At 46.8% G+C, this 25850-nt stretch overlaps 1 protein-coding gene across 3 annotated transcripts in view; it reads left to right on the top strand.

The window, feature by feature from the left end:
* LSAMP (limbic system associated membrane protein) overlaps positions 1 to 25850 on the top strand; it is a 570525-nt gene that overhangs the window by 179750 nt on the left and 364925 nt on the right. For all 3 annotated transcript variants that reach the window (XM_090056554.1, XM_090056572.1, XM_090056563.1), the window contains exon 2: positions 24334 to 24566. In XM_090056554.1, coding sequence (XP_089912680.1) covers positions 24334 to 24566 — 233 coding nt within the window. The remainder of the gene's footprint in view (positions 1 to 24333; positions 24567 to 25850) is intronic.

Below are 25850 nucleotides of genomic sequence, written 5' to 3'. Positions count from 1 at the left end.
GACCTCTATATAATCAGGCTTGGGTACTGCCTCTCACCCAGCATGTGGTACCTTCTCAATGTGGGAGAGGCAGGGGATTTTTTCACAACATATTCAGGCTTGTGGTGCTTCAGGGGCTTGTGTTTGGTTGGGTTGTTTTGTAAATCTCCTTTTGCAGTGGGAGTTTTGTTCCTCCCACTGTCTTTGTCAGCAAATGGTTTCCTGCTGGTGTCTCATTCCCTTCAGCTACCAGGGCTTTCGTTCAGATTGTGTCTGCCATTGATCCCCCCCAGGACATATTCTATAACGTGGGAAACCTCCTCCTACCAGTCACTTTGCATACAGCAGTTGTCTTTTATGAGGCCAGATTCTGCTCACAGCTCTGCATATGTTCTTCCCAGCACTTAGTTTTTGAACTCCCTGTTTTTGCAGGCAGAACTGAGCCCCTATATGTGTGTGTTTGTGCAAGTGTGTGTTCCAAGTATACAGGAGCAACAGATCTTCATGTATTTCATGATGCTTCAGCAGCAGAATAAGAAGTAGAAACTGCAGAATGTACCTTTTACTGCAGAATTGGCCTCTCAGATCTGAGCTGCCATTTCAGAACAAAGTTTCTGTCTGTCCTGGTTGCAAAGAAAATCTTAGAAACAGAAACAGTGAGTTCAGTGCTCTGATGTCTCCCTGGGTCTGAAACAATAACAATAGCTCTGAGGAGTGTGAGCTACTACATTCATTTTACTGGAGCATTAAGGAATTAAAATTGGGGATCCTGAGGATTGTGTTATGCAGAGGGCCAGACAAGAGGATTATAATGGTCCTTCCTTTGCAATGAGTCTCCGAAACCTAAATGGGACAGTGTATCAGTCAACATTGGTAGACGTTTCACTTCTGACCCTTTTATCAAAAAACAACCAAGATGAATGTGTTTCATGAATTCTAAATGATTTTCTACACTTTGCTACCTGCCAAGCCCTACTTCCTTTGCCCAAATATCAGAACCTGACATTAACTACTGATGATGAACCAAAACCCGCACTACTTTGCAGCAACTTTCTGCCACATACCACGCACACATACGTTGCTTGACACAATGGAGTCCCAATCTTGGCTTTGGCTGCTATAGGCTAGCATAGCTGTACCAACATAGCAGCATTGGTGCAAGCTATTTGTACAGGGTGGGGGTAGAAACAGGAAAATGTAAATGTAAAGGCTTAGCAAGGATTTAGTTAGGGAGTTTCTGGAGGGGCTGGACGTATTCAAGTTAGCCGGTCCGGATGATTTCCACCCTAGAGTTCTAAAGGAACTGGCCGAGGTCATTGCAAGACCCCTGGCACGGCTTTACAAGCACTCATGGTGCTCGGGAGTGGTGCCAGAGGACTGAAAGAGGGCCAACGTGGTTCCCATCTTCAAAAAAGGGAGGAAGGAGGACCCGGGAAACTATAGGCCAGTTAGTCTTACCTCGATCCTAGGCAAGCTGTTCGAGAAAATTATTCTGGCACACATCCAGGAGGGGCCAGCAGGGGACTGCATGCTTAGGGGCAACCAACATGAGTTCATCAGTGGCAGGTCCTGTCAGACCAACCTGGTGGCCTTGTACGATCAGATCACCAGATCATTAGATGCAGGGGTAGCAGTGGATATAGTCTTCCTGGACTTCCGGAAGGCTTTTGACACTGTCTCTCACCCCGTTCTCATTAAGAAACTGGGGGGCTGTGGTGTAGACACCCACGCAGTCAAATGGGTCGCCAACTGGCTGGAGGGCCGCACACAGAAGGTGGTAGTGGACGGGTCCTTCTCAACCTGGAAGGACGTGGGCAGTGGGGTTCCCCAGGGCTCGGTCCTCGGGCCCGCACTGTTCAACATCTTCATCAGTGATTTGGACGAGGGGGTAAAAAGCACCTTGTTCAGATTTGCTGATGACACTAAGATGTGGGGGGACGTGGGCACACTGGAAGGATGCAACAGGCTACAATCAGACCTCGACAGGTTACAAGGGTGGGCGGAGGAGAATAGGATGGGTTTCAACACAGACAAGTGCAAGGTGATGCACCTCGGGAGGAACAACCGGCACCATACCTACAGGTTAGGGAACTCCCCTCTTGTCAGCACGGAGGCGGAAAAGGATCTTGGAGTCATAATTGACTCCAAGATGAACATGGGCCGGCAGTGTGGGGATGCAGTTAGCAAGGCCATCCGCACCTTGTCATGCATCCACAGATGCATCTCGAGCAGGTCCAAAGAGGTGATCCTCCCCCTCTATGCGGCACTGGTCAGGCCGCAGCTGGAGTACTGTGTCCAGTTCTGGGCACCGCACTTCAGGAGGGATGTGGACAGCATGGAGAGGGTCCAGAGGAGGGCCACTCGTATGATCAGGGGGCAGCAGGGCAGGCCCTATGAGGACGGGCTGCGGGACCTGAACCTGTTCAGCCTCCACAAGAGAAGGCTGAGGGGGGATCTAGTGGCCTGTTACAAACTAGTCAGGGGGGACCAGCAGGCACTGGGGGAGTCCCTGTTCCCCCAAGCACTGCCAGGAGTGACCAGGAATAATGGTCACAAGCTGGCAGAGGGTAGGTTTAGGTTAGATATCAGGAGGCACTACTTCACGGTCAGGGCGGCTAGGGTCTGGAACCAACTTCTAAGAGAAGTGGTGCAGGCTCCTACCCTGGGGTTTTTTTAAGAGAAGGTTGCTGGGGTCGTTTGACCCCAGTACTCATTCCTGCCATGGCAGGGGGTCGGACTAGATGATCTGCTCAGGTCCCTTCCGACCCTAGAAACAATGAAATTGGATCTTGCACTTTTGGGGCTTTCCCTGGTTTCGCATCTAGTACAGAAGAGCCCTGGGATCCCCAGAGAAGACAGGACCTATATAAGGATTGTAAGTGAGAAATAAAACCTTAATTTGCTTGTTTCCCCATTCCGTTGCACCAGAGTGCTATAAAGCCAGAGGCCTTGCAGTGGACTTAACAGCTGAGATTGCCACAGAGCACACAAAATCTTGTTTTGGAAACTATGCTTCAAAGACCCTGAGGTTCCATATTTTTTCCTCATGACCTCCTCCCTCCTGAGCAGGTGATGAGAGCCTACCTCTCTCCAAGTGTAAACTCCAAATTCTTAATGTCATTGCATGCATCATGGCTACAAATCCTCATCTTTATAACATTTGCTGGATCAGAAACCTCCTGCCAGCTGTGGTAATGTCTAGCTGAGTAGGCTGGAGTATTTTACTTGATTAATTCACTTGTACACCCAGAAGGATTGATTCTCAGTTGATGTAAATCTACATCCTTGCACTGACTCCAAGATTGCCTTGTTCACCTGTTGATTTGTATCAGCTGAGGCTGAGAACAAGCATGTATACTTTAAATCATGTGACACTACAAAAGAATTGAAGTAGAAACCCAACCTAACCCATCTCCAGGCCACATCACAAAGCAAGCAAGCAAGCAATCAACTAAGCAATGAAGCATTTGATAAAGGCCATGGAGTTGCTATGTAACGATTGATAAATGCTATATGAGACCTGGCTTTGAGGGTGTTTACTGTGGGTGCAGACACAAACTATGGTTGTTGCCTGATTGATCCCATGAAAGTGCTCTGCAGCTCTGTTGTGACACACATGTATGGCTGCAGAGTGCTTTTAAAGTGGCCAGTTGCATGACAAATTAACCCACATCAAATGAGGATTCAGATAAGGGTGGTCCATTTTGGAGTGCTGTAGAGAACTTGTGTTCCCAAAGGTTAATTTGTGGTGCAATTGCAGCTGTCCACAGGAAGGGAGGAGAAAGGGGAGTGAGCTGCCGGCTGGGGTTTGATTAGCCTGAGCTAGAGCAGGGAGGGTAGATTGAAGCCCCCCACCTTGAGGACCCCTGCCCCCCATCCCTCTATCTCAGGCTTGGCAAGACCTCCTTCTCCTCCCTGTACCCTTCCTGTAGAAAGCCATGGAGCTGGGAGGGGGTGGCTCTGCAGCTGCAGGCAGGCTTGATTCCACACGCCCCCCACCCCACCTCCTGGGTGGGGGTGTGGGGCGTTCTCTAATTTATGGCACTTTATGTAAAGTGCCATAAGTTAGAGCAGGGACCTGCACATCTGTCAGCACCCTGTATGAATATGTTGATATAGTTTAATAGTGGATTGTTGTTAAAACAAGTTGGAAGGCAAGACAGCAGCTTTAGATAAGGTATCTCTGGATAAGTACGGCACTTCATGGAGGATTAAGAAACAATGTCTGAACAATTAATTGGAAAAATCCTATTTTCTTGGCTCCAACCAAGTTACAGAATTGCTTTGCCAATTCTGGGAGCCCACAGAAAGAAAAAAAACATATAAATAGTTAAAAAGGGAAGCCAGTTCTCTGGAGCTGAGGAACAGGTGGACATAAAGGGACCCCAAAAGAGGGACTGGAGAAGATAGATCTTTGTAGGTTTCCAGTCATAGGTTGGAAGGACCTGGATAGACAGAGACACTTATAGAGAATAATCTGGTTAAGGAAGGTTGTTTTTCATACCTGGTTATGTCCCATATCACATACTCCTGAATCCAGTTGGGCCTGTTGAGTAACCATAGTCAGTACAGAAAGTCCTATAAAGTAGCACCCAATCTAAGAGGAGAAGAATCTTAGGAGTCTCTCTGAGAAAGGTAGGAAGCACAAGCCCTGAGGCTTGAGACTGAGACCAAGAAGGAGCTGCAATTAGCCTTTGTACCGGGACAGACAATTCTGCCCTTCCTCAGCTCCAAAGGGCTCCATCTAGAAGTACAAGAATAACAGTTGAATTGCCAGCCTAAAGCTGGTGTGCCTACATTGGTATCTATGCCTTGATGGAATAAACTGGCCAATAGTTCAAAAGAATCAGTCTGCTTCCCAGAAAACGATGCCAGGAGAGTGGGTGTAAGCAAAGCAGGGAAAAATCAAACCTATGCTATATGGAGTTTAGTGTTCCCATATTGGGCTGAGGGTCAGGCCTCCTGGGTTTTGTATCCAGCTCTCGAGCTATTCCCTGCATAACTTGCACAAGTTATTTCCCTTTGCTGCACCTGAATTTTTTCACCAGTAAAATAGGGATAATACATAAAGCATGTAGGTGGAGTACCTTATCTCATACCTAACTTCAGCTCACAATCCCAGCAATACAAACTATGCACAAAATTAGGCATGTGCTGAAGCATCTCATTAAATCAGGGCCTATGAGTCTATGAGAGGCTCAGATGAACAGTATGACTATAGTAAGGCTTTTGCAACAGTAGGACAGCAGGAAGACTTAGCACTTGGAAAAGGGGCAGCAGGTTTTTCCAACTCGGGCAGCAAAATCAGCTCTTCCTCCCATCCTGTTGTTTCTTTTTCTGAACATAAGTTATGAGCCCACTCCAGCCTTTCATGTCGACAGCAGAAACTGTCAGATATACCCCGCCGTTTCTCTTTTTTTTGTGTGCCTATTTATTTATTTATAAACATATCCTCCTTTGGAAGGCTCATGGTGGGTACAGGGATGAAGGTTATCTAAGATCAAAGCTCCCAGGAGTCCCTACTCCCAGCAGCTTCCCTTTTACCTTCTCCACCCCCCCTTAAGCCTTTTCTCATCTGCTTGCTTTCCAAAGCCTCATGGTGGACAAACACAGCACAATAGAAGAGGCAAAATTCAGAGATGTGGGCAAGGAGAATGGAAAAAGAAGACTGAAATGTAAAATTTCTTAGTTATGATGGAGGGTGCTGATTGTGGCTCCATAGTTAAGGTTATGTTCTGCATTTAAAGCAAGGATTCAGCCTCTTTGGTACGTGAGAGGAATACAGTGCACTCCACCCAGATGACAACGCTGACTTTTTTGAGTGCAGAATATTTTTTTCCCCTAAAAGCTATAGGCCAGACTTTCAAAGGTGCTTAGATCCTATTTAGGCAGCAGGCTAAGTAGTCAGCAAAGAGTCTCATAGACCTGAATGCCACACTCTTTTGAACTCCCACTGTGACATTGGGGATGCTAGCATTCTGGAAAAATCTAGTCCTGATTGAGGAGCTGAGCTCTTTTGAAAATCTGGCTCCCAATAGGGGGTTATGAGCACTTCATTCTCTTGCCCAAGTTCCATAAAAATTGTAGTTCTTTAGCTGTAGTAATTAGAAACCAGGAATACTTAGGCTTTTGATTGTAAGTGATTCAGGATAAGGGCCATGTCTCCCATGTACACTGCTGAACACCCTTGCAACATTGATAATAAGACGAGATTCTCCCCTTGTCAATAATGCAGGACCATTTCCTACTTGATAGCTGTTGTTTTGTGAAGATGCGTCCAGTTGCATCTAAAACTACGGGGCTCCTTCAACCTCATTTGGGAAACTGCTCTACACTCTAATATCTTTGAGTGCCCGGGGATTCTTCTGTAAGTTGAACCCTCTTATTTCCTCTCTTCATCCCATCACCCTTATATCTTGGTATCGCATTAGACAATTCCTCTCATCCTTTGGTGTTCGCAGTTTTTAAACATTTATAGAGTGTCAACATCTCCATTCCATGCCCTCTTGTAGCTGACTTATACATATTTAATTTTTGTTAAGCTTTCTTCATACACTCATCCCCTTCCAGGCCAGGGACAGTATTTTGCTGCTTGCCTCAGAACCCTCATATCTGTCTGGGAACTTGGAGCCCAGAACTGAGCACATCATTCCAGATGCACTAGATAGTCTGTGGCAATCGTTACGCATAGAATGAAAAAGTAGCAGAACAGCTGAAAGGGAATCTGCTTCCTGGGCTCCTGTCTAGGAGCATTGCTTGAGGTTGATTTTCCAGGGTTGGCTTTAGATATGGAAATGAAACTGTTCTCTGCTTTCAAGTAACAGGGAGGCAGGGGGAGAGGGGAGAGAAGGATTAGCTCCTCAAAGTCTGTGTTTATACTAGACCAAGACTGTCCAAGTTCCAAGGGGCCAGGGGCCACCTACGCCATGAGCTGCACCAGTGAGGGTCACGCTCCACATGGGCTGCACCAAGGCAAGCATCCTCCCACCTAGGGTATCCATCATAGACAATATTCTGGTTTTCTGCTACTCTGTCCTCTATTGATACGAGACCCAATGCCTTTATGCCCTCTATTTTTCTCTTCAAGAGCAAAATAGAGGACATAAAGGTGTCAGGTTTCATATCAAGAGAGGACAGAAGACAACTGGACTGTCCTCTATGATGGCCACCCTACTGCAACCTCTGGTATAATTTGTGTCCTGTGGGCATCCCCACCAGCCCTGCGTCATGTGCTTACATGGGCAACCCCCTCCCATACCACTGCTTCACTGTGTGCCTAAGCAGGCACCCCCTACTGCCACACTATGGGTAGACCTGTAAGGCTCCAGACTTACCCTCCCTCCTGAGTGCCACACAAACCGTGCCAGCTGGGGCAGAGGCAGGAAATGGCAGCTGAAGGAAGGAGGGGGAGATGGAGGTCTGCAGCTGCTGTTGCAGCCAGAGTGATATGGGGAGTAGCAGCTGGGCAGGAGCCTAGGGGCTGCAACTTAGAAATCAACAGAACCTGCAGAAATCCACGGGCTGCTAGTTGGACATCCTGGTACCTCCCAGTGGAGAAGGGGATAAAGAGAACATGTAGGTCCAGCTAGCTTCACCCCACTGTGCCAGTGACCAATGCCAGGAGGGAAGGGAGGTGGATAAAAGAGAAGCCCCAGAGGCAGGAAGGGTCTCAGTAACTGGGCTGTCTGCCTGTGGGAGCCAAGGAGAGCATGTGGTTGGTCAGACACTCCATCCTGGAAAAAGGATGCCTCTCCCAGAGGGACCTGTGCGCAAGTAAGAGCCCATCTTGCATCCTGGGTGGAGGGTGAAGGTGGCTTTCTAAGGGAGTTGTAGGGAAGTTGCTTGGGTGGTACTCAAATGCACTGTTACACTTCTGCTGCTTCCATTGATGAAGCTCAACCATTGGTAGCAATGGTGGGTGGACTTCGGAAGGAAAGTTTGTTATTGCTACAAACCAAGGAGCAGAGCTTCACTGGTGGGAAACATAAAGGGAAAAAGTCAAGTGCAAACGCTGACTTAATAGTGTTGGCACATCAAGGAGATGTCCTTTGTTGTACTGCAGAAATCCAGAGCAGGTGGTCAGAGTGGGTTCATGTTCCCATTCATGTTCAAGCACCCCCCTTCAAGTGTGATGTGAATACAACCTGAGCTTTGGGGATGTTTAGGGGCACTTCCTTTGGTGCGCTGTTGGTTTCAGGGAGGATGGATGATTTAAACCTTCCTTGTCCTAACTATACTGATGCCTTTTCCTATTCCACACCCACTGATAAACATATGGAATAGTATTTTCTTCTTGATGATTCTCTCAAAGCTTTCTCCCTAATTCAGTGAGAGTGCCCATTTACTTCATGTTAAAGCAGGAATTAGCTGCAGTCCCATTCTCCTAGTGCTTGCAAGCTCAAAGATTCTGAAGAGAGCTGTACTCATCATGCAAAAATGAAGAGACACCTGTCAGTTTGATTGAATGGCACCTCATTTAGCAGTTGAAAGTCTACCTAGCTTTATGACTTGGCATGCAACTTAAACAGTGAAATTCACTGTCACAAGATGTTATTGAGGCCAAAATCTTAAAGAAATTCTAAAAAAAAAAAGAAAAAGATGAGATGTGGAGAGTAAAACTCTCTACTGGGTTGATAGATGGAATGCAAACTTGTAAGGGAAATAAATACTTGCAGTTCAGACGACAAGCTAACTACTAGCTCTCTGGAGCTAGGCTAATAGATTTTGAGGCCAGAAGGGACTATTAGCTCTTCTGGTGATGAAGAATCTTCTCCACTTAGCAGAATATTATTGATCCTTTCATTCAGGCATTCTTACACCTGTTTCTGAAGCATCTCTTACTGATCTTGGATTGCTTGATTATAGGGATGATTACTCTGATCCAAAATGGCAACTGCTGCTATTGTGCATACAGTATTTACTTCTATCAAGTGTGGGGAGTTGGACCTTGGGGTTTGGTTCCTCTCTTTAAGACTTTGTGGCATCATTCTAGGCATCTCAGCCACACTCTGAAAGGGGCTGATGCTGATGCTCGGTGTTAGTCTCTAACTCCCACATGTGGGCTTCTCCTCCTGCCTTCACAATGAAACTTCTGAATCTATGGATTCCTCCCCAGCCACACACACATGCATATTTCCCTTCATAGGACCTGAGCAGCACCAAAGGGCAGTCAGGCTTGTTCTGAGCAAACTGGTTGACAAGGGTAAAGGATCCATTGATTAAGCAAAGGCCCAGTTCGGAAACTAAGTGAGTTTCCAAAGTAAGGTGTGGAGTCAGAAAAGGCTCTGAGGAAATGGGCTTGCCAACAGTCAAGGGAGTCCTACCAGCCCTGCCTGAGGGCTAGAAAGGGTGGGGACCTGGGTTTTCTTTCACAACTGTAATTTGTTTATGGGCAAGAACAAATGTGGCTAAAATAAAGCCTAAAACTGGCCTGGAGCATGGCTAACTATTTTTGCCCGGGCAGGTGTTAAGAGACTATCCTACATTGTTCCTTTCTCAGCCAGCATGGGCATTACTCCTGCCTTCCTGCCACCTGATCCTCAGCTCTTACCGATTCAGCAACACCTGCAGCCAGCACGCTGGGCACACACTCTGTGCTGGGCTCATCATGCTGCACACAGGAGCAGGGACAAGATCAGCCCATAAGGCAGTGGACTGCTGCAGCCTGCCCCAACAAAGGAGCCAGTGGAATTGCTGGGCAATCAAGCCGGATGCCCCTGCATTGCACTGCCATTGCATTGCATAGAGAGAGATTTCCTTCCTGACCCCCTTCTCCTCTCTGTACAGAGTAAGGCGGTGCCCTAAAGCACCAGGATCAGCTGCTTCCTTCTTCACAGGATTCATGATGTGATTCTGCTTAGACCCTCCAGTCCTGTCCCTTGCCTTTCCAGTGATGTAGTTTGTAATTTGGCCTGGGAAGAGGGAACAATACAAGACACTGAGATTCCCTTTAGCATCACTCTCCCATTACCTATAGTCTTTACTTTGGGTCCTGCCTTAGAGCAAGGGGAGGAGATAGGGAGGAGGGGCAGGTATTAAGTGACCTCTTAAGCTCCCTTCCCTGCCCCCATTTTTTGTGATTTCATTCTGTCTTGCTCCCACTTTCTCTGAGTTTCCTTTTGCATTACCAATCTGGGACTTTATCTCATTCTCCAGTAGCTGTGGCGGCTGCCTGCCTGTTTCTTGTCTGCCTTTGCCTTTCGCCCCCTCCTGCCTGTGATGTAGCGCTGTCTGCCTCCATCTGCCTGATTGTCTTTCTCCCTTTTTTTTTTCTGGGTACAGGGGCTCCAGGTGCACTAATTCTCTGATACTGTGCAGAACATTTCAGATAATTACTAGGCACTGAATCATCACGTGGGCCTTCCATCCAAGCCTATCTTCTTTCTCTCCCCTCCATCAGCCTCTTTGCAACATGTTTCCTCCTGCACCAGAAAGTCTGCAGGAGAAGTTTAGAAGCAGGGAGGGCAGCAGCTTTCCCCAGTGCTGCCTGGCTGTGGTGATGTGAAAGATGTCTGTGGCACAGTGTAAGCTGCGGCAAATTAACCAGGTGCTTCTTATACTGATGTATGGAACAGGGAAGAGGGGAGCATGAGAAAAGGGTGGAACATCTCTCTGCCTGTTTCAGGTTGCTATAGTGCTCCTCACCCAATACTAGTGCATAACCCTGGCCAAAAATCAAAGCACTGCTGCCATTCTTCTGCAAAAACCTGGTTTCAAACCCTTCCAAAACTTGAGTATAGTGGATAACCTTTTCAAAAATACCCACCCCAGGATGGAAGGCCCATGTGAGGGAGTAAGTCAAATTCTATTGTCTTCTGGTCAGCTTGGGGTGTGTACCAGCTGGGCTATGTCTGAGCACAGCCCTTCCATCTACCCCAGCACCCCCGCACATCCCCAAGCTGGGAATGCTGCAGTGTCTTCCCTGGGGCTGTCCAGAGCAGCTGTTCTTGAGCACACAGATGGTTGAAGTCTCAGGTGCAATGATAGGAGGCTGCTTTAGAGCATCTTCAACAGTGCATTCCTGGCCAGGAGAATTCACCACCCCAGTGTAGATGCACATTTAGGCTCCTAAAGATTAGGTGATTTGGAAAATGTTGACCTATATCTTTAGGACGATGAAAAGGGAATTACCCATAGTGCCAGCATTCTGCAATCTGGCGACAAAACATTGATTAACACCCTTCATTCATGCCCTGCACCACTTGCATGCTGTTTCTGGGCTCCCTACACAGCTCTGCCAGTGGCCCTTGCTCCTGCCCTGCAGCACTTCATGCTATTCCAGGCCTCTGGGGTCCCTTCTGCTAGAGTAGCATAACCAACGACACTGAGGTAAATTGCTGGCAGGTTGAGTGAGGAGCGTGTTCTCGCTTGGACAGTTCATTAAGTTGACGTGATTTGTAGATGATTAGCATCCCCTAATGACCCTGGCTCCAGTTCAGAGCTAGATTTTTGTCTCAACTGAAAAGGGAAATTGATGAGTCGTCAGCTGACCCAAAAGAGAAGAAGGAATTGATAGCCTGCTTTTTGTGCAGTCTCGTTCTCCTGTCTGATCAGTGTGCAAGATCCTAACTCGAGCAATCAAGGCAGTTGGCAGCTCTGCAAAGAGCAGCCAGCTTGAGATTATGCATGGTAGCCAGCCAGCCAGCTGCTCTGCATATGGATGCTGTGTGACCTCTCCCATGGAATCAGGCGAGGGTGGAAACTCCCATCACTGCCATCACCGAGGCTGGTGACTCAGGCAATGGCACCAGGGTACCAGCTGCATCTCAGAAACAAGTGGACTTGTCCCAGGAGCTCCCAGAATGCAGTGTCTTCTCTAAAGACCGGGGTGGAATTTCCCATATCTGGTTGGGTTTAGCAGGAGAGAGCTTGACCATGAAAATCCATTCCCTTGTGGCTGGACTGCAGCCTAAGGCTGTGTGTCCACATGCACAAGTTGTGCCTCTGTAGTTATGCTCAGCAAAGCATCTGGATGTATTTCTGTTATTGCGGTGGTGATTAGACTGGTAGAATTATACCCAGTAGGAATTAGTGACCTAAGGCAACGGTGCTTAGATTGCCTGGCCCTGTGAGTTAGAGGAGTATCTCAGGATGAGTCTGTGGGCTGGATCCAGTGCAAGGTTGGTGTGCAGGGTTGTTCCATGGATGTTACCCAGAGCACTGGCCTTGTCCCACGTTCCCAAATCTGGCTGCGGAGCAACCTAGTGTGCTGCCACTATCTAGCACACAGAACTGTCATTCTGCTCTCAGACCTCCCCACAGGTCCAGAAATTTGGCATGAGAGAAGATGTTGTTCATGCTGGCACCACTTCCGCACTACCAAATTTCTGGACCCATGGAGAGGTCCATGGATAAGATGACACAGCTCAGTGCACTGGATCTGGCTCATGGGCCACTTGTTGAGCACCAGTGCTCTGTGAAACTTGATTCAAATACACTGGCATCCCCATCCAGACTGGTATAACTACTCTGGTTAACAAAAAAAAACATGCCTAACCAGAATAATTCTAATATAAAATGTATCTGCTTGGACCAGGCCTGCACCTACTGTGGGAGATAGAGGGGTTGGGTGACATTTTTGACAGTGCAACTTCTCCCTGGTAAACACGCTGGAGTTTTACCTTCAGTATCTGTTGCTGGCTGGGTGACTGCTTCTTTCAGAAAACATTGGCAGTCATGTCCACTTTCATTGTTATGTCAGTTTAGTTAAAAGAGCTTTCACAGCAGTAGGGAAGTAGCAATGCCATTGAACAAGGTGTATTACTTGCATCAAACAAGGTTCATCTGGAATACAGTGTACAAGTCAGGTTATCCATCTTCAAAATAGGTGAATTCAAACTGAATCGGGGGCAGACAAAGCCTGTAAGAGGAGGGGAATGGAGAGACCCTCTTACAAGAGGTGACCAGAATTGCTTGACCTGTTTAGTCTAACAAAGCAAGGGCCAAGAGGGGATATAATTTCTGTTTACAAATGCAGGATTGGGGGTAAACTCCAGGGAGGGAGAAGAAGTATTTAAACTAATGAACAACGCTGGCTTAAGCAAACTGGCCATGAATAATTAGGCTGGGAATTAGTAATGTCTATACGCATCAGAATAGCATGGTTCTGAACCAGCTTTTCAGTGGGACTAGCAGCAGCAAACAGCCAAGCTAGTTTTAAGATGGAGTTTGATCAATTTATGAAAGAGTCTCTCTGATGTGGTTTTCTGTGATAGCAGGGTGCTGGGCTCACTGACCCTTCCCATACTATATCCCTAAGTGGAGTTACACCGAGCAAAATGAGCAAGACTTTGGAGACTATCAGCCTTGTGCCATCCCATTACAAGGGAATTGCCCATAATCATAACACATGTAATAAGAGCCCCAGGGAGCCACAGATAGGTCTGACAGAAAAGGCCATGAAGTAATAGTGCTGAGAGAAAGCAAGTGCTTTGTGGCCTCTCCTCCTATCATTCCTGCTGGCTTTACCTTCAGTAACTTACTATGTGACTAGAAACAATGAATGCCAGTCAAATACAGCTACAAGATCAAGTATACAATATATTAATATTATCGATACAATTAATATTGTTATATTGAATTAGTTCTGTGACAATTCATAGTTGTATTAATATATATAAACAATAATGGATGATAATACTCATAATTCTCTATCGAAATTTAAGGGAAATGTGGGACAACTGACCATAAGTAATATTTTAATGAGGGTTTTCACTCTAGCCTGGTTCCATGGGGTGAGGTCCCTTTGCATCCATATACAGGGCAGCTGGCTGGCTATGGTGTATTATATTATTAATTATTATTATTAATTAATCCTAGTTCTGAGGATGACATAGGGATGTACTTATGCCACAGTCCAGAGGACCATCCCTATTCAGCAAAACTGTTAAGCATGTGTTTAAGTCCCACTGACATTAATGCTTCAATTAAAGCTGTCAGGGCTTTGCTGAATCAAGGCTTCAGTTCCAGTTAATGGAAGTCCCAATCCCCAGCTCTTACAAGGGCACTCTACTAGTGATGAATGAAGATGTGTTCAACTTCAGTCAAATCTTTCTGTACAGCACCTCCTGCTGTCCTACTAATAGCAGTAGTGGCCACAGTCTGGACTTTAGCATCATTCTCTTTTACTGTATGTGGAATACCATGAAATCCCCACAATCCAGTTAGCCCATTCCTTATGTCGAGTCCCAGTGGGAGTCACTGGGACAGGCGTAAATCTCAGCTTCCTATGACCAGCTCTACTGCAGCCTTCCGGCTGGCAGTGATTAGGTTGTGCATGTTCTGTAGCATGTCTGTGACTGTCTCTGCTTATGGGCATAGAAGGCAGGTATGAATGGAATAACACCTGTTTTTTCTTGCTCCTCTCCCCTGCTAAATATTGCTGCATGGACCTCCTTGTTCACCAGGCAGTGAGTGGATGAGCAGAAAAGGAAGACTAGACAAAGAAAACCCAAGTGTGTTTTGCTCTTGGTTGGTTCCCCTAGCCCCTAGAGCTCCAAGCAGTATTGCTGCTAAACACCATATTAGATCTGCAGGATCACACTTTACAGCACAGAATTTATCTGACCCATTTGACACTCACAACTAGGTACTGGGGGTGCTATATGCTGAACAAGTAGCATATGGATTCCCCCCTCACCTTTTTATTGTTGGGGGTAGAGGGCAGCTGGCAAAGCCATTAACTAAATCTTGCAAGCGAACGTGAAGTGACACTGTGACAGGAGGCTGCTTGTGGGAAGCTGGTTTGGGGAGGGCAGCTCCATGTGGTAATTTCAGCCATTGCAGGTGGGGGCATGTTCCATGGATGGCAGGTTGCATTTCTCAAGAGATTGTCTGAGGCTGGATCCAAAATGCTGTGTTGTATCTTCTGCAATGCAGAGATACTTTTAAAGAGAGATGAATCAAGAAGCCATGGGTGGGGGAGGCAAGGGAATACTGACATTGACCTCTTTCTACAAAGTGCTTAAGAATGGCGGATGGAAAAGGCATCTAAGGTTATTGTTTTAAAATAAGAGGCAAGAGAGGCGATTTCCTGATAAAGAAACACAGTGTATCTTATTTAAGCCTACTGGGCCTAGACCTGCAGACTTACGTAGGCAAAACATTGTCTGAAGGCAATCTCAGAATCAAATGAGCAGGCCTGCTATAAGTGAATGTATTTATTTAGGATTAAAATAATAAAAACAGCAGTTATCCAAGGCTGTAGGCACCTTTGCACATCATTGATAATGCTGTAAAATATCAGCGGTGTTTCAGAAATAATTTTGATAGTGGCTTAGCCAACCACAGAGATCCTTCCCACCCCTTCACTGCTGTGAGGAGTAAATCCTCAAGGCATTTAAAAACCCTATCAAAAGGCCCAGATATACAACATGTGCAAATGCTGTGTACCAGATATGTGACACGTAGCACAATGTCAAGGTAACTTGCTAGAATCCAACATTTAGTTACCTTGGGAAAAGTTAGGAGTAAAATTACCCCTGTGTTATCATACTGGTGCAAGTGTCATGTGTCTACTTCTTTCTTGGGGTTGACCAGTTGCTCAATGCAAACAGGTTATGATTACCTCCTCTTCTGCCAGCTCATGGCCGGGTACCATAATATTGCCTACTAGATAAGCTACCACAAGAGAGCTGATTATCCATACCCTATCTGTGCATGAGTTGTACTGGTGCAGAAAACTGAAACCTGTTACACTAATGTTATCAGCTTTTGTTTCCAAGCCTAAACTGATACTGAATGGTGTCCCTAGAGGTGTCAGGAGACAGTGCTGTAGTCATCACCTTTGTTGTCCTTTCCCATTGTTGGTTGGCCTCTCTCCTGGGTAGGAGCAGGAGGACTCTTGGAGGCAGCCACTGCAGTGGCTCTGCCTCACTTGCCCCGAGCTTACGCTCCAAGAAGTGGCAGAACCATGCTCTGCTGCTCTTCTTCCTGTGGCTGTTGATGAATGCAGTCTTGATAGCCTGTCGCCACTTTCCATCTGAATAACACTTCTCAACAGTATGCCCGTCTGTTTCCTGGAAGGAGGGGAGGGGAGAGGGGGAAAGGATCTGGGGACAGGAGTTGCAGGAGTGACAGAAACAACATAAACTGCTACAAGTGTTACAACAACATGCTGGGAAATTAATACACTGTGAGCTGTCGTCTCCACGGGAGAAGAAGCAGAGTAGAGAAATGCCAAGGAAAAATGATAGGGCTGAGGCTAGGGGAGGAGGAGGAGGAGGCAGCGACAGCTTGCAGGAAGGGAGGGAAGAGTGAAGGCAATGAAACCTCTGGGGCTCAAGTTCCTGGTGTGTGGAGTGTCCCCAGCCACTCATGCAAGACCCCGATGACCTTTTGGCCTCTCAGTGGACCCTTCTGCTCCTTTGAATTGTGATCTTTTCCTACCTGAGGAGACAGGAGTCTCATAGCTCCTTTCCTTTTTAGACAGAATCCCAAGGTGGTATGCCCCAAATCCTGATGGGTTTGGGATGGGGAGGGGAGGGGAGCAGGAGCTCCACTGATCCTTAATGGGAGAGAGCTTGCCATACCAGCTTGTGTTTGCCCCTGGCCAGTTAATTACACAGATCAGCTTGGGGAAGGAAAAGGCAGCACAGCTGTTTCCACAAAATTAATTCCAGCTCCAGCTGTGACTTGGGATGTGGGGATTCTCGAGTGCACTCTGCTCTGCCCACCTGCATGCTGCAAAAAGCCACCCTCCCCTGGCTTGCTGGCAACTGAAAGCTAGAAGCAAGGAGGTGAAATAGAAATGGGGTGGTCAGCAGGGAGCCACAGATAGGAAAATGAAGACAATCCTGATTTCCAAGGGATTGCCCCTTTACAAAACCAAACCAAAACAAAAACCTACAGATCTGAGTGTAATTTTGGCAAAGCCCTGGTTAGGGCATAAATTTGATTTGGATACAGGTGCTCTGATACTTTCTCTGTTCTGTTTGTGGTCTCATGCTGCTCTTATGGCTGTGGTATCCTGGTGCAGCTTGCTTGTCACGATGGGTATGTTGCCACTGCCGTGAGTCATGTAGAGACACCCAGTGTGGTTCAGGTAGGGACGTGCTCATTTTATGATGTGACTCCATCACCCAGTTAGTCCAACGTGGCAGTGCCATCCCAGGCTGTTGAGATGTAATTATTATTTGCCCTGAGCAATAGATTCTGGAACGTGGGGACCTTGGTCTGGTGGGTGTTAATTATAGCTATTCCTCTCTTAACCCAGTCCTTGTGATACGGCACTGCTATTGTCAGTGCAGATAAAGATCTGAGGCAAATAACTAATGAGCCAAGCATTTTCTAGAGACAGGGAACTGGGTAGGATGAAGGCCTCTGTCTTTGTAGGGTGTAAGCCAAAGGTGACATTTTATATACACTTTGTTTTCTAACTACAATCTCACATTCAATACCATTTCCCTAAATGCCCTTTCTGTCGGAATTTATCTTATATAAGACCACTCTGCACTCACTGTGTAGATAGCAGAGTCCCAGCTGAAGGTTTTAGAGCACTTTAGAAACATTATTGCATGCATCTCCATGCCCCTCTCCCCTGTGAAATGGATCAGTCTCATTCCTCACGTTCACAAATGGGGAAACTGAGGCGTGGAGAGGAGAAAGGACTGTCTAGGTCACCTTCTCTAATCTCCAACCCTTTTCCATAATCACTTAGCTAGTTATTGCATGGATATTAAATACCATGTGAGCACTGAAATGCATCTTTGGCAGCTTAAAAATGATTCAGTAGCTAAGTATCTTAAATGCCTGTTAAACTTCAGGAAATTTGCTTTTAAGGGGACTGGGTAGCTTAAGGGGATTGAGAGCAGGATGTAGAGATTTTGTTTTCCAGGTCTTTGGTTTAAATGTAATCTAAGGTTGGTAGGGAACAAAAGTAATTGCCACCCAGCTTCTGAGTGGTTACCTGCTTGGTGGTGACCTTTCAAGAAACCACCCTACAAGGAGAGGATGAAAGAAATAGGTATGTTCAGCTTGCAGAAGAGGTGATTAAAAGGGACCATAATCACAGTCTTCAAATATCTGAAGAGCTGCCATAAAATTTCATAGATTTCATAGACATTAGGTCTGGAAGGGACCTTGGAAGATCACTGAGTCCAGCCCCCTGCCCCAGGGGCAGGAAGTCAGATGGGGTCACAGGATCCCAGCAAGATAAACGTCCAATTAACTCTTGAGGGAATCCAGAGCAGGTGCTTGCACCACCTCTGACAGCAGTCTGTTCCACATCTTGGGGGCTCAGACTGTAAAAAAGTTCTTCCTTAAGTCCAGTGTACCCACCTGGCTTTGAATGCCTGCTCGCGTGCTGCCTTGGCTCGAACTGAAAGGGGCACTCTATAGCTTCGTGGACTCTCCGAGGTGAGCTTCGGTTGTCCCTCTGGCCTTCCCTGAACTCTCCTGCCATGTCTTTGAATGTTATGTCAGTGTGGGGCTTGGCCTTGAAGGTTCCCTCAGGGATAACCACTCTGCTTGCGGGATGTTCATGGGGCTCCACCTCCCCTACACCCCAGCCTTCCACCAACCTCTGGCAGGATGCCAGATCTTGACATGGCCGCCTCTCCAGTGTGGGTGTTTCTCATGCCCTATTGTACCCCACTTTTCTCCTTGGGGGAAGGATAATTAGCTGGCTCAGGCTCTAAGCCTGAGACACCCTCGAGCTGGCCAGCTCTATTCCTGGGGTTGGTATGGGTGCCCCTCTCAAGCAGGAGTAAAGAAAACAAATGATGAAAAGAAGCAAAAAAAAAGAACCCAAAAGGGTCTTCCCGTCTGGTGTACTATCAGTCAGCTTTTCCAGCCCTCCTGCTCATGTTTGGCAGTGCTCCCCCCGATGCTGGTCCCACAGGGTCCCTCTTTCCTTTCCGCCTGTAGCCCAGTTCCCTGACCTAGTACCTGGGAGCAGTCGAGTGGGAACACTTCTGCTTTCCCGGGGTTGCCCTCAGCCTCTTTCTCTGGGTCACCGTTCTGGTTACGCCACCATTCGGCATCTTCACTGCCGAACCTCCTTGGTGGTACTAGGAGGAAGTCACTCCTGGTGTTCCTCCCCTCCTGGGACTCGGTCTTGGCACCCCCAGTGCTTCAGCAGCTGCCCGTCATACAGGCATTCCTACTTCGTGCCAGCTTTGTCTGTTGCCAGCACAGAGAGCCTCTACCTCCTCACTGGCTTTCCCCGCCTTACTGCCAGCGGCCACTTTTATCCCTGCCGGCTGGTGCATCTTTGTGAAGTCACCCACCGGCTTTAATTGCATAAAGGTGCGGCTTGTAATCCATGCGGGCTCTTTTCTTTGATCCTCCTGTGTCGCTCCTTCTGCAGGTAAGTAGTCGTTTTGTATTTCTTTCTTTATTTTCATGTTTCTTCCCACTCTGTGGCCTGCGTGTGGGGCTTCCTGGTCCCTTTTCTCGTTATTCCCGGGACATCCAGCCTGAAACTGTCTTGAAGAACTTTGTGTTTGTTTGACCTTGTCATCCCATGGGGCGCTCTGGTGAACAGGCGTTCCCCCAGGTCCTGATGTACACCCCTTATATACTTATAGGTAGCCACCAGGTCCCCCCTGAGCCTGCGCTTTTCCAGGCTGAAAAGTCCTGTAGCTCTCAGCTTCTCATCATAAGGCCTGTTTTCCTGCCCTCTGATCATGCGCGTGGCTCTCCTCTGGACTCTCTCTAGCTTCTCCACATCCTTTTTAAATTGTGGAGCCCAGAATTGGATACAGTACTCCAGCTGCGGCCTCACCAAGGCCAAGTACAGCGGGAGGATGACATCCTGGGGTTTGCTGGAGAAGCATCTACAGATGCAAGCCAGAGTTTTGCTGGCTTTGCTGGTTGCAACATCACATTGGTGGCTCATATGCGTCTTGTGGTCAGTCATAACCCCCAAGTCCCTTTCGGCCATGGTGCTAGAAAGCGGACTGTGATCATGGAAGCCAAAGCCTTCATGATGGCACCAGCGCCACAGTCTCTGGTTGACTACCTCAACCCGTCTCTCCCTCCTCAGCCCATGACCCACAACTGGGAGGAGCAAGGAAAAGACCACTTGCACTCCCAGCCCCCTAAGTCCTGCTCCCAGAGACCTGTCATCTCTCATGACCTGGCTAGGATTGCTCCGAGCTGTGTCATTCGTGCCCACAAAGATAAGGAGCATAGGGTGGTGGTTGGAGAGCCAGAGAATCTTTGGGATCCTCTCAGCTGTGTCCCAGATGTGGGCCTGCAAGAAGTAGCAAACCTCCCGGGCTAGGGGGTTGGGGCAGCAGATTGCCCCCTCGCTCTCCCTCAGGAGGGAGTTTCCCATGACAAGCGCTCGGCATTTCATCTTAGGGAAAGGAAAGGTGGGTGATCCTCCCTTGTAAAGGGAAGGGAAACACCATTTTTTTTCTTGCTGCAGAGAGTAGGATATGGCCCAAGGGCTTGAAGTTGCAGTAAAGATGTAGTTTGGATATTGGGGAAAATGTCTTCACTATTAGAACAGTGAAGTACTGGAATAGACTGTGTAGGGACTCTCCATCACTGGAGGTGTCCGAGAAAAGGTTGGACAAGCACTAACCAGGGATGATCTGGGAGAAGTTATGCTTATGCTCTGCTATGAGTATTTCCCAAGATTCTTGGCTTTGTTGGTTGCCAGATAGGGCCAGCAAGGTGTTTTTTGTTTCCTGTGCCCTCCTATTGTTTTGTCTTTGGGTTTTTTGCTTGCTTGCTTTATTTATTTATTTATTCATTTTGTCTTCCCCAGAAGCAGTGGATGTTGGCTGCAGCCAAGCCTGGAAATTTTGACTGGGTTGTGCCAGTGCCTTGTGGCTATATGACAGTGTTGACCATGTAGTTTTACTAATAGGCTTCACAGTAAAATGGACAGCATGGTGTGGATAGGGACAATCCTGCCTGTGGCAGAAGGTTGGACTAGATTACCTCCACAAGTCTCTTCCAGCCCTATTTTTTTTATGATTCCATGATCAACAGTCATCTTGTTGGCAGCATTCATCAATTTTGATCCAATTTTAAGAATAGTTTTGATCTCTGAAAATACCTGTCATCATAAGACAACTTCATTATTCATTGACAAAGTGTAGCACAGTGGCAGCGCAGACATAGGGCACCTCATCCATATGTTCACTAAGGCTAAGCAGAGGTTTACCATCCCAATGCAGACAACCCAAGAACATTTAGGGCAGGAAAAACCCAAAATGACAGTGTTGCGAATCTGTTAGTGTTCAGCTGAACTGATGATAATGTTTTTGGTTTGTCTAATGATGAGCATTCTGTTATAGCTGTGAACCTACCTATTGATTATTAATAAACATTTAACAGTCATTTAATATCCAGCAGATGCTGTGCAGTTTTTGCATTGCTGTTAAAATGTCACTTAACATGCCATTTAATATTTTATCAGTATTGAATTAATGTGTCTCACACTCTGAGCATTATCCCATAAATCTTTATTAAACTGGGATCCATAAAGCTGGGCAGCACATACAGTAGGCAGACAGAGATGCACACATTTGTGCATATACACATGGAGATACCTAATCTACTTTGATATATGTTCACACAGAGCCAGGACTTGGAAATTCCACATTTGTACATTGATTTTTCTCTGACAGCTTTAGAGAAACAGGTATGCTGAGCAGAGCAGTTCAGATCCATTTCAGTTACTGTTCCAATCTTCCTCTTTTCTATCTTTTTTATCTATATTTTGATGGCACTCTTTATTCATCACTGGGACACTTAAAAAAGTCGAGCAATTGACCTGCATTGACTATTATAGCCTTATTAATATCTGACCTCTGGATGTTAGCAGGGTACAGTCGGCTGTGGTGCACCATTTTTAATTTCCCAAGAGCAGAATTTCTTAAGTCTTCTGGCAAGATTGTTTTGTACTTCTTTACCTTGTGGCTTGACCTTTCTGTCTAGCTGACAAAGATGGCATCACTTTCTTAATGGCTGGCAGAAGCCTGGCTGGGTTCAGTATGTGTCTGGGAGAGGTTTGTGGCAAGTTACTCTCTTATTTCCCACCACTGCTTGGTCTTTGGTCCATCAGATAGGATGTTACCTTTTGGTGAAATGGGTGTTGTAACAATCAAATAGTTCCACAGGTGTTTAATTATATGGGAACAAGGCTTACCATTTAAAATATTAGTCAGTAGTGGGTGCCTCATATAGGTGGAGCAGTTAAGACTAATTTGGGGGGTCTCATGACAAAGGCTGAACCCTGGTGCTCAGAGGAGCAGGTTCTGGCTTTACCCCGACCAACTTTTGGACCTGAGGAAATTCATTTAGGGCCAGATTTTCCAAAGCACTTTGGTACCTAAACATGCAGGTGAGGTGCACAGCAGGATTGTGAGAAGTAACGCTGCTGGCCAGTGAATTCAAGCTAATCATTAACCAGCTTTAATGGTTTTGAAAAATCTGTTGGGCACCTATCCTGTCCCTTTAGGGTCAAGAATCCTGTGGAAGCTCACCCTTTCGCCTCTCTGGCTGGGAACACTGATCTACCCGGCTGGGAAGACTAAATTCCTGAAGGCTCAAATGAGGAACTTTGAGATCTTCTGGTGGAAGGCCTTGGGGATGGGTGGAGTGTGGCTGTGTGTGCGCAATGTGCTCCTGGTGGCTGTTCTTGGCACCTTCCTCAGGTCATTGATTTTTGCTTTTGTCTCCATATGTGTTGTGAGAAAGAGTACAGTTAGCTGATGTCCTGTGCCACTCAGTGGCCTGCTCCTGTGCACAGATTGCTTAATGTAAATAACTGCTCAACTATCGCCATTCTTTCAGGAGGAACAGATTTTAAAGCAAAAAAAATTATGGCTTTAATTTCACCTCAGGGTAAATATGTGCCTGGTCAGAAGAAACAGCTCCGACTTCAAGAGTAAACCTTTGCCAGCCTCTCCTGGCTGCCTGTCAACAGCACTAGCTGGGGGGCAAATGTTTGTCAGACCAGACAAACATGCTTCCAGCTTGATCAGTGGCACAGTGCACCTCCCACATGGCACCACGCAGCATGGCATTCCTCATGCCCAGAGGTGACCCAAGAACAACTCAGAGCTTTTGTGGGCATGTTTGCTCTGGAGGAGGTGCAGTGAATCATCAGAGTCACATCACGCACAGCAGCCTCAGCTTAGTCTGAATAAACTGCATTCAAGCAGAGGAACTTGGAAAATGCCTGACCCTTCCTAACAGTGTTTGAAAACCCACTGTCAAATATTTGCCTTATCTTTCAGTGATAATCTTCATCCTCTGTCTTTCCCTCTCCAATACAACATTTGTGTGAGTAGTGCTGATGAGAGGAGTTGGCATATTTGAATTCCAGGAGACAATGAGCGCAAGAGGCCTGGGAGTGACAGAGCTGAAGACTGACCTCTTTTAGTTATCCACAAAGCAGGCATGGGATGGGCAAGCTGTCCTGATAAAGCCCCATCTGTATTTCTTAGCCTAGCCTTGGAGGCATTGTTGCTAGGGTGAAAGAGGACATAAGTATCCCATGTCCTGTTCGGCTCATGGCCCCTCAGCTGAGCTAGGTAAACTCATACATGCCATTTCTTTGCATCTCTGTATCTCTCCTATGATCAGTATTATTAAGGCTGAAATTGATCTTTGAATAGACTAGGTGCCACAGCCAAAGCTAGATTTGACTTTGTGATGGATCCTCTACCCTCCCCTGTAAAAGAATGAAATCACTGTCATGTTGCTGCAAAGGCAGTCAGTCCATCCTCTTGCCTGCAGACACCTGAGGCTCTTGGCAGATGGGACAAAGTCTATGCCAGGTGGTGACTATCCAGTCTCTCCACTCTTTGCTGTACCCATCTGCCATCCCTCTTCCCACCCTCTCACTTGCCTTGTAACCTTCTGAGGACACACTGCAAATGTCACAGAGGATGAATGTGATGTTCCTGACACCAGCATCACATATATGCACATACGTTCATGCAGCTGTGTATCTGCAAAGGCAAAGGGCGCCTTTAGTTTTTCACAAGGCCTTTTCTGTTGGTGTGGTGAGGGTACACAGGTGTCACAAGAGGGAGGAGGTGGACCATGTGGCGGGCCAGCAGGGGGTGCATCCACCTCACTGTGCCCAACCACCTACCAGGCTCCAAGTGCTCTGAGTACCACCTTGGGGGTGCCTCACATCTGGCCGACCCCTTTCCTGGAGCACACCCATGACCCTGGGTAGCAGGGGTGGGAAGAGATGGTATGCACCAGGACGCTTGAGTCTCCAGAGTAGCCTTGTTCATTTAATATTTTGAAAGTGCTTTAAAAATGTGACCGGTCATGATGGGAACAAGGAAGATGATGGTTATGATGCTGTGGCAGTGGAAAGTTAGAATTAGGGCAGGGAGTCTTTGCTGATATCCCAATCTCTTGTCTCACCCTCCACAGGTGTTATATAGAAGACAGAAGCTCCAAGGTGGCTTGGTTAAACCGTTCTGGTATCATCTTTGCTGGAACAGACAAGTGGTCCCTGGACCCTCGAGTGGAGCTGGAGAGACAAACCCCCCTGGAATACAGCCTCCGGATCCAGAAAGTGGATGTCTACGATGAGGGGTCGTATACATGCTCAGTGCAGACACAGCATCAACCCAAGACTTCCCAGGTTTACTTGATTGTGCAAGGTAAGAAATAAGAGCTAGGCAGAGGGTAAAGATGGAAAATAAGGGTCCCAGCTTTTTGCAGATGTCTGGGCTGTGAAAAGGGAATACTAACTTATTTGTCCCAGCAACATACTAGACCAGCAGTGTGGGGTGGGATCTTTTTAGTTCAGGTCATTTTCCAATATGATGTGTATGGACTGACAGTGCCTATCTTTCAGAGGCTTGTATTGCATATGACATGAATGACACTGGAACGGTTCCCATAGACTCTAGGATTACTGGCCCCTCAGTGACTACGTATACCTCATTGCTTCCCCTCCTCCTTTCCCACCTCTCCTCATTACATTCCTTTTCCTTTGTCATATCTCATCTCTTCCTCCCCCACATCCCTGGCTTCTATATTCCTTTCCTACTTTGAGCAAGGGTGAGGAATATGACTTCTGATGAATAATGTGCACTGCAGGCATTGGCTAATAGGGGACTGTAGCTAGATGTCTCTTCCTGCCAGGAGCTACAGAGTCATGGCTACCATGAAACAAAGTGACCTCCACTCCATGGTAATGATATCCCTTTTTCATGTCTCAGTTTCTCAGCTTTACCTCTTCCCTTTTAGGGAGAACTACAACCTTACTAGCCTAAATTGGTAATGGAACAGAGAAGATATGTAGTTTGGATTGGAGTGCCATCACTATGCTGATGATACTTGATTCTGTCATTGTTACATCAGACCTGGATGGTGCTTCTGTCCACTTTAAATATTTATAGGGTAGTCTGTATTAAATGTATACTACAGATAGGCTCAGATGCTGCGTTATCATTCAGACAGGCATTGGTTATTTCTCCACTTTCTCGAGTAACCCAAAAGGCAGTGTATTTGATTTTAAAGTGGTTGCTGTTTGAAAAGCTCCAGTCTTTCTTTATCGGGTGTTACCTGGCAGGTTCTGTGCTGACTAGCATATTGAACATGTTGTATATGGTTTGTATACGTATTCAGAGATGATACTCTTCATGGGAATTGCAAGAGACAGAAAGCTTACGAAATGTCCTGGCATGCACAGGACATATGCACATGTGCGCAAATGCACACACAGCAGTTTTCAAGACCTGTTCAGCAATCTATTCAAATGCACAGTATTCAAAATAGACTTTGTAGAGGCCCTGAGATACAGCTAGGGTCATGATTCACTACCTGTGGGGCTAGTGCAAACTACCTCTAGGTGTCTTATTGCTGGTAAAATCTTACAAAAAGCATTTTCCATTAATCTGTCAGGAAAAAATACACGTACAAATGAGTTTTGGAGCCAG

This window comes from Crocodylus siamensis, chromosome 1, assembly GCF_052110815.1.
Source record: "Crocodylus siamensis isolate JL-2025a chromosome 1, ASM5211081v1, whole genome shotgun sequence".
NCBI lineage: Eukaryota > Metazoa > Chordata > Crocodylia > Crocodylidae > Crocodylus > Crocodylus siamensis.
This window is presented reverse-complemented; position numbering and strand designations above follow the sequence as displayed.